This window comes from Triticum dicoccoides, chromosome 7A (assembly GCF_002162155.2).
Source record: "Triticum dicoccoides isolate Atlit2015 ecotype Zavitan chromosome 7A, WEW_v2.0, whole genome shotgun sequence".
Classification (NCBI taxonomy): Eukaryota; Viridiplantae; Streptophyta; class Magnoliopsida; order Poales; family Poaceae; genus Triticum; species Triticum dicoccoides.
In genome coordinates, this window is record NC_041392.1 from 369,281,273 (window position 1) to 369,290,725 (window position 9,453).

General features: G+C 44.9%; 1 protein-coding gene across 1 annotated transcript; it reads right to left on the reverse strand.

The window, feature by feature from the left end:
* Window positions 1-4,155: 4,155 nt before the first annotated feature.
* On the reverse strand, window positions 4,156-5,646 carry LOC119334674. Its single transcript, XM_037607217.1, has 3 exons — window positions 5,216-5,646; window positions 4,982-5,131; window positions 4,156-4,755 (listed from the first exon to the last, which is right to left on the reverse strand). Exons 1-3 carry the CDS (start codon window positions 5,273-5,275, stop codon window positions 4,165-4,167), a joined length of 801 nt encoding a protein of 266 aa, XP_037463114.1. The 5' UTR covers window positions 5,276-5,646; the 3' UTR covers window positions 4,156-4,164.
* Between the last annotated feature and the right edge of the window lie 3,807 nt (window positions 5,647-9,453).

Below are 9,453 nucleotides of genomic sequence, written 5' to 3' on the forward strand. Positions count from 1 at the left end.
AGCACAAAGGAGAGGTACTGAAGCAAGACCTGTGGGCCATTGCCAGATCACCAAACAAGTTGAAGTGGAGAGAGAACTGTGAAAAAATGGATGGTCACAGCTCAGCTGCTTTCCACTGGACTGAAAGACTTGAGTGGAAAACTTGGTGCAAAGCATTCTTCAGTGAATTTCCAAAATGTGACATCCTCCTGAACAATAACTCTGAAGTTTTTAACAGTTATATCCTAGAGGGTAGAGAAATGCCAGTGCTAAGCATGCTTGAGTACATTTTTTACAAGATAATGCATAGGATGGTGAAAGCAAAGAGAAGCTATAGAAAAGTGGGCAGGGCAGAGAATATGCCCAAAGATCAAGAAGAAATTGGACAAGAACACTGAATTTGCTGCTAACTGCCATGTATCTGAAGCTGGACAACAGATGTTCAGAGTTTAGTCAGGTAACAATAGCTACACAATTGATCTTGGTTTGTACACATGTGATTGCAGGAGATGGCAGTTGTCAGGAGTACCATGTGGGCATTCAATAGCTTGTTGCAGGGAGGAGAGGATTGACCCAGAGACATTTGTGCATGAGTGCTACACTGTGAGGCCATATCTGAAAGCATATGGATATACTCTTGTCCCTTTGGAAGACCCAAATGTGTGGGAGGTACAGAATGCTTACAAGGTGTATCCACCTGTGTTTACAAAACAGTTGGGAAGGCCCAAGAAAAACAGGAAGAAGACTCCTGAGGAGAAGATGAAGAATGGAGTTAGGGTTTTGAACAAGAAAGGTGTTACAATGCACTGCTCAATTTGTGGTAGAGCTGATCACAACAGGAAGGGCCATTACAGATGGCAGGAAGCTCTCATTGAAGAAGGTGTAGAGCTAGTTGATGAAAACTATGATGACCCCACATTTCTTCAGGTTACTGAATTTACTGCATTTTACTGTAGTTCTCTGAATTTACTGAAATCACTCTAGTGCTCTGAATTTAATGTAGTTCTCTGAATTTTGCTGTACATATCTCAATTGCTCAATGTTTTTGTGCAGAACATATTCCCTAGTCAGGCTGATCCTATACTGGATCCAATGCAGTCACCAACCAGTATGGTCTACAGCATGAGTCAAAGAGAACTTTTAAGAAGAGCTCCAAATAGAGTTCATGGCCCACTACCAGAGCAGTCTTCATTTGTTCTTGCTGCAGGTGCTGCAATACCTCAGCCAAGAGTCACTACAGAAATGAATGCAGGTAGGCAAACAAGGGCAATGACAGTAGTTGAGAGAGGAGAAGGCTCTCAAGCTTCTGGTAGGGGAAGGGGGAGGAAAAGACAAAGGAACCCAGCTTCAGGCAGAGGAAGAGGAGAAGCAGCAGCTTCAGGCAGAGGAAGAGGAGCAGCAGCAGCTTCAGGCAGAGGAAGAGGAGCAGCAGCAGCTTCAGGCAGAGGAAGAGGGGCAACAGCAGCTTCAGGCAGAGGAAGAGGAGCAGCAGCAGCTTCAGGCAGAGGAAGAGGGGGAAATGCAACTGCAGGTGGAGGGAGAGGAGCAAATCATGTTGCAGGAAGAGGAACAAGGTGGAGAGGACAGGAAGAGGAACAAGGTGGAGGGAGAGGTATGCCAGATGATAGGGCATACTGGCTACTGTTTGGAGAGGACAGGAGAGTGGAGATTCCAGACCTGAATGATCCTCCTGAAGAATTTCTGGCTCCTGATCCCTGAGATTGTGGGACATTAAAGTTCCATCTTTTTGTAGAGGCCTAATGTGATGTAACACAATGACTGACCTAACAGTGGCTTAAGGTGCCACTTTTTGATGGCAAAACATTTGCTTAAGTTGCCACTTTTTGATGGCAAATATTGGCATTAATTGCCTTTTTTGTAACTAAACTATGATGCAAAACTAGGGGATAAGTCAATGATGGATGGCAAATGAATGTTGGACTGAAAAAAGGCTTTTCAAATTTGCAGTGTCAACTGAATTTTAAACTGAATTTTACAGTGTCAACTGAATTTTAAACTGAATTTTACAGTGTCAACTGAATTTTGCTGCTTTAAACTGAATTTTACAGTGTCAACTGAATTTTGCTGCTTTGAACTGAAAAAAAGATATAAAAAAAGTTTTGCAGTCAATAGTGCTGTTGTTAACTGACTAATCTGTTTTGGAGTGAACACTACTGTAGTTAATTAAAAATAATTAGAGAAAAAAAATTGTTTGCCCTGGGTATCGAACCCAGGACCTTTTGTTTGATAACTTGAACTCCTTGCCAGTGCGCTAGTACTAGTGATCTTGGTAGATACTCATTGCCACAGTTGTTATACAAAATAAACTGTATGTGCTAATCAGAGCGGTGCCGTTCGCTCTTCCACTCCAATTAAGAGGCCACCACCCACCGCCCACCGCCCCCACTCACCACTTCCGTTTCACGACGCCTCGAGCTCTACGCTCCCCACCTCCCACTCCACCCCAAGAAAACCCTCGCCGGCCATCTCGACGCCGCCGCCGACGCCATGGACAACCACCCTGCATGGCAGAGGATGGTCGACGAGCTGGCAGGCGACGACGAGGTCGCGTGGGCGGAGCTCCAGGAGATAGGCCGGTGGTTCCCCAGCGTCGAAATGCTTGCGAACCACGCGCGGGGCCTCATCGACGTGATGAACGACGACGAGAAGAGGCGCGCTCTCGTGGACGGCCCAGGTACCCCTCCGGCCAACATCCTCCGCTTCGCAATGGCGGAGACGCGCTCCGACGATCCGAGGCAGCGCGCGCGTTGGTGGATGTACAGGTCCGCCACCACGCCACAGCCGCAGTCGGATCCGAAGCGCGTGTGGTCCAGGATGCAGCGCGTCCAGGACATGGTTCTTGCCATGCCTGCGCCGGCGCCCCTCGTCCACATCGACGACGACGACGTCTCTCTGTCGTCCGACTAGGAATACTGCAAGGTGAACTCCGACAACGACTCGGGCTACAGAGGAGATTCGGACTCCTCTGACTCGTATGCGTCGTCTGACACGGTCGAGGTGTCGCTCGTTGTCCTGTCAGATGACGAAGAAGAGGCGGAGGAGGACGAGATCCAAATGGTCGCGCCAGTCCACAATGGCAGGGAGGGCGACAGAGACCTCCCGATTGATGTGGAGGTTCTCCCAGATGTGCCTGACATCGTCAAGCAGGAGCTGGTGGAGGAGGAGCCCAAGCAGGACGCGGCGGCGGAGCCGGCAAGGATCGGCAAGAAGAGATCTTCTCCAGTGGAGGTGCGCCGCTCCGAGCGTCTCAAGCGACTGAAGATGTGAAGAACGACTGAAGAAGGAGCGAAGAAGAAGGTCAAGTAGTTAGGTATGCTGCTTATAAGTTCAGCATATAAGTTAGTGTAGTGCTATTTTGCGTTTAGTTAAGTTAGGTGTGCTGCTTATAAGTTCAGCACATAAGTTATTTGTAATCTGCTGTGGGAACTGGTGCAACGTTATGCTTGATCAGATGCTGAAACTTATGCTGCAATGCTGCTATGCTTGCTATTTTGTTCTGTTATTTTTGGTTACAATGCTGTTGTTGCTGTATTTGCCATGCTGCTGCTGCTGTGTTTGCTATGCTACTGCTGCTGTGTATGGCATGTTGCTGATGCTGCTGTGTTTCAATTGCTGCTGTAGGTTTCACTCTTTTTAGTTAACTGAAACAAATTCATAATCTTAACTGAATTTGCAATTCACTGAATATTCAGTAAACTGGATATTCAGATAACTGAATATTAACCGAATCTTCATTTTAACATGTTAACTGACACATCTTAGGTTTAACACATGTTAACTGACACATCTTCAGTTAACTGAATCTTCAGTTTAACATGTTAACTGACACATCTTAGGTTTAACACATGTTAACTGACACATCTTCAGTTAACTGAATCTTCAGTTTAACATGTTAACTGACACATCTTAGGTTTAACACATGTTAACTGACACATCTTCAGTTACACTGTCAATTCAACCAAGTTAACTGAAACTTCAGCCAAATTCAGAGCAGTCATACATAACTAAATCTTCAATTAACTAAACATTAAATTAAGACAAATTCAGAGCAGTCATACATATAGGAAATAAGTTAACTTAGAGCAGTCATACATCATCAGTGCCATGGAAATTAACCAAGTTCACTATAGGAATACAACTAATTAAAAGGTCTCCTTCAACTAATTACTCAAATTCATCTAAGATCTCCTTCAACCTCCTTATCTTGCTCTTGTTCTCCTCCTTGTGCCTGAATAAATCACCAATCATGTACTCAAGTTTCTTCTTCTCCTTCTTCAGGTCATCCCTCTGTGACACAACTATGTCCAACTCTTCCTTCATGTTGTCCATCTGTTCCTTCATGTTGTCCATCTTTTGCTTCATGCTGTCCATCTTTTGCTTCATCTCATCCCTCTCTTTCTCTGCCTTAGCCCTAAAAACCTGATGAATGGTAGTGCTAGATTTATCAGACATCTTCTTCTTCTCAAGCTCTTGCTTCAGGTCAGAAACAACAAGTCTTGCATTGCCCAATTCAGTAATTGCCTGCTCCTTGTCAGCCACCATCTTAGCAAAATCTAGTTTAAAAAACCTCAGATCCTTTTCCATATGTTCCTTCTCTTTCACAACCCTAAAATTCTCTTCAGCATTAACTACATTTTCCCTGAGCCTTAGCTTGTTCCCATCTTCATACATGCCCCAAACCCTGGCTAAACTCATCTTCAGAGTGGCAGGCCATTCAGGATCAATCCACTCCACAAAGTTGCATTTAGGTATTTCCTACAAAATAAGAAAGAAAACATTTTTAGATAAATGGCAAAGCTTGTACCACTATTGATCTATTAATACAACACTATCATAATTCTTAGCATAACCAAAACTTCAGTTGACTAAATACTGTTTTCTTCAGTGAACTGATTTTGCTCAATAAACTATATTGATGCACTAATCCACAGTTAAATGCCACACTATAAGATTTGATGGCCTTAATTAGAGATCTGCTAACCTTTTGTGCACAAGCAAGATACCTCCTTCCACTGTCAACTGATTCAAAGGAAACTAACTTCTCACAGACACACTGATGTTCACATCTAGCTGCAAGATCTGGAGCCAGGCCTCTCCACTCAGAGCAGAAAATGATGGCAGGAGCAGGAGCCTATAAACAATTGTTGTCAGCAAAAATTCCCCATTGCTAACCCTAAATGCAAGTGAGTATGTTTATACTGGATCTGGAGCTAACCTCACTTGTGATAGAGTACCCTTTGGACGAAGAGCTGGATCCTTCACTCCAAGACACCATGGCGGCGAGCTAGACGGACGGCGGTGGCGAGCTGGACGGCGGCGACTAGCTGGACGGTGGCGACTACCTGGGGAGCAGGAGATGGTCGAGAGCAGAGAAAGATGAGTGAGTGGAGTGGAGTGGAGTGGAGTGGAGCAGCAGAATATCCCAGGCAGCTGTAGTGCGGGTTGATTAGTGCAAAGTCCAGGGGGGTAAATGCAAAAGGCGCTGGGGCTGATGGCTGTGCTGACTAGGCTCCACTTGTCGAGCTCTGATTGGCTGGGACCAAACTTGCACATTGGCTGCAAGTTGTGTGACTCAATAGTTGCATTTTGCAAGTTTGGGACCAAATCATCACATCCATGACAAGTTCAGGGACTCCTGGTGCTATTACCTCTATAAAATGGTTTATGGAAAAGCATGGCACTTACCTCTCGAACTAGAACATAAGGCATATTGGGGTATTAAAGAGCTCAATTATAATTTCAAACTTGCCGGTGAGAAAAGGTTATTTGACATTAGATCACTTGATGAATGGAGAATCCAAGCCTATGAGAATGCCAAATTACTTAAAGAAAAAGTTAAAAGATGGCATGACAAAAGAATACAAAAGCGTGAGTTTAATGTAGGTGATTGTGTATTGCTATACAACTCTCGTTTAAGTTTTTTTGCAGGAAAACTTCTCTCTAAATGGGAAGGTCCTTACGTTATCGAGGAGGTCTATCGTTCCGGTGCCATAAAAATCAACAACTTCGAAGGCATAAATCCAAAGGTGGTGAACGGTCAAAGAATTAAACATTGTATCTCAGGTAATCATATAAATGTTGAAATCAATGTTATTGAAACTGTAACCCCGGAGGAATACATAAGGGACACTTTCCGGAACGTTTCAGACTCCGAAAAGGAATAGGTATGTGGTACGGTAAGTAAACCGACTCCAAAACAGTTCTAATGGCAATTTTCTTCCGTTTTGGAATATTAAGAAAAATAGAAAAATAAGAAGCAGTTCGGGAAGGACACAAGGGCTCCACGAGGGTGGAGGGCGCGCCCTACCCCCCTGGGCGTGCCCCCTACCTTGTGGGCACCTCGTGTGCTCTCCGGACTCCGTTTTCTTGCACGTTACGTATTTTGGTCGGTAAAAATTCCTTATATAATCTCCCAGAGGTTTTGACTCACGTATCACGCAATTATCTTCTGTTTGTGTTTCGAGCTGTTGTTGCTGCAAATTAGAGCAAGATGTCTTTGCAAGACTTAGTCGGGGAGAGCCGGGTGTCTCATCCGGCACCGAGATCAATGACAAACAACAATGTTGACCACTTTGGGCCAACAACGGAGGAAGAGATGGAGGCTGATTTGAAGAGGATAGATGCCATGGAGGAGGATCAAGAAGTCACTTCTCGCTTCCGAGCTGGATTCACAATGGGGGAACTGCAGAGCTCGGCTATCCCAAACTCGGTTATCCCTTCCAACGTTAGATTTCTTTCTTATGAGAATATGAAAAAGAGTGCCACTTGTTCTCCCGTAGCTATGCAACACCCTTGGGTGCAGGGAGCTTTGGCTGTTACAAGAAAACTTCGAAAGGAAATAATGGACCTCAAGAAGCAAGTCAATAAGATCGAGGAGGAGAATCGTATCCTCAGGGGCATCATTGCCTAGAATATCACATCACCATCCCCGAAAAAGGGGATATACTCACATGGGTATGAGCACTCCCCTTGGTAACTGCTAAGCTTGGGGGAGTGCCCCGGTATCGTATCACCATCACTTCTTTCTTTACCTTTTCTCTTAGTTCGATCCTTTTGGTAATATCTTGATCTAGTAGCATAAAGTTTTAGTATGACCTAGTTATGAGTTTTGCTTTATGATCCTTCTATGTAATCGAGTCCGTGAGCTATATATAATAAAGATTAGTGTTGAGTCAAGGGCTTGATTATTTTTCCATGATCTTGAGTGAATAAAATAAAAGAGAATGAATAAAAAGAAATAAAAGAGATCATATGGATCTTATGGAGAGTAATGAGCTCACATATAAAGAGTATGATGATTAAAAGTTGTTGAGAGTTGACAAACATAGTTTTGGTCATCGTTGCAATTAATAAGAAGTAATAAACAAAGAGAGGTCTTCACATATAAATATACTATCTTGGACATCTTTTATGATTGTGAGCACTCATTAAAATATGACATGCTAAAGAGTTGACGTTGGACAAGGAAGACAACGTAATGGGTTATGTTTCCTTACATCTAAGATAAATTATTTTGTCATGGATCATCCAACATGATTGAGCTTGCCTTTCCCCCTCATGCTAGCCAAATTATTTGCACCAAGTAGAGATATTACTTGTGCTTCCAAACACCCTTAAACCAATTTTGCCATGAGAGTCCACCATACCTACCTATGGATTGAGTAAGATCCTCCAAGTAAGTTGTCATTGGTGCAAGCAATAAAAATTGCTCTCTAAATATGTATGACTTATTAGTGTGGGAGAAAATAAGCTTTATACGATCGTGTGATATGGAGGAAATAAAAGCGATGGACTGCATAATAAAGGTCCATATCACAAGTGGAAATATAAAGTGACATTCTTTTGCATTAAGATTTTGTGCATCCAACCATAAAAGCGCATGACAACCTCTGCTTCCCTCTGCGAAGGGCCTATCTTTTACTTTTATCTCCTACCTTGCACAAGAGTCATGGTGATCTTCACCCTCCTTTTTTTACATTTGATCTTTTGGCAAGCACAACATGTTGGAAAGATCCTGGTATATATGGCTAATTGGATGTGAGTTTTCATGAACTATTATTGTTGACATTACCCTTGAGGTAAAACGTTGGGAGGCGAAACTATAAGCCCAGATCTTTCTCTGTGTCTGATTAAAACTCCATACCCATAAGTATCACGTGAGTGTTAGCAGTTGTGAAAGACTATATGATAGTTGAGTATGTGATGTAGGGTGGAACCCTAGATGGCCGATCTTTCACGAAAGGAGTGGATCCCAACGATGAACATGAAGAACACGGGAGAGAAAACGAGGGGAAACACAAGAGAATCACTCAAACCAACAAGATTCGATTACACATGTGCTAGATCCAAGAACACAAAGGGAGATACACGATCCAAAGTCAACAACGGACGATACACGGTAACCGGTTCTTCTCCGTGAGGAGGTCTTGATGTTCTTCCCTAAAGAGGGGTCTTGAATCCGCTTGGGGGATCTTCTCCGGTGGAGGCTCGAATCTCCAAGGAGAAGGTAACCAAGTGGATGAGCAAAGCTCTCACACAAAATATGAGCTAATCCTTTGCTGACCCTAACTAGGAGGAGGTGGGGGTCTATATATAGTGCTAGTGTAAGTTGGGGCGAAGGGGTACATGGACTTTCAGCCCGGATACACTGCGCGTAGGCAGGAGGGGCCGAATGTCCGGGCGACGGGCCGGATGTCCGGGGCTTCAAGACGGGCCGGATGTCCGGGCAGGGGTGGCCGAATGTCCGGGCTGGCATGGATGCGTTCTGTGCTCTTTGGATAGGCGGGGCCGGATGTCCGGGCGAAGAGGCCGGATTTCCGGGGCTTTGGGAGGAGCCGGATGTTCGGGGCATGGGGCCGGATGTCCGGGCTAACGGGGCTCAGCTTCGGGTGCCTTCTGTGATGGGCGCCAGATTTCTGGGGGTCGGGCCAGATGTCCGGGCTGGTCCGGATGTCCGGGTTGGGGCCGGATGTCCGGGGCCTGTAGCAGCTGTCTCTTCTTCCTTCTCCTTCCTTTGCTTCCGCGCACGCTTGGCCTTGGTCCTTGGGCTCTCCATGGTCTCCTCGGGTGTACCTTAGGTCCAATGGCGTAGGCTCGAGTGTACATGGGGATGATCGTCGGATGCTCCGCATCATCTCCCCTCCCTTGGGAAAGATCCGACCTCGGATTGAAATCCTCATCACCATGGAAACAGTTGTCGTTGACGGACTTGTAGTAGGACGAAGTTGAAGACATTGCACAATCCAAGTACTCCAAGGTGTCGCCGGAGTGGTATACATGCAAAAAGAGCGAACACAAACGACACTCGGAAATACAATGGTTAGCGCACACAAAGTGTCCATGAAATAAGAAAGAGTCTGTGCGACAAGATTGATCATGACAAGGTGCATGAAGCTTATCCAAAAGATATGGAATGATATGCAAAGCATTCATGGGAGCAAAATCATTCGTTGT

Bases quoted from the DNA above. Each gene is read 5' to 3' on its own strand.
- LOC119334674 (XM_037607217.1), bottom strand. From the start codon at position 5,275: ATGGTGTCTTGGAGTGAAGGATCCAGCTCTTCGTCCAAAGGGTACTCT. The intron at 5,132-5,215 runs GTTAGCTCCAGA...AATTGTTTATAG, and splicing joins GGTACTCTATCACAAGTGAG to GCTCCTGCTCCTGCCATCAT. The intron at 4,756-4,981 runs GTTAGCAGATCT...CTTATTTTGTAG, and splicing joins ATCTTGCTTGTGCACAAAAG to GAAATACCTAAATGCAACTT.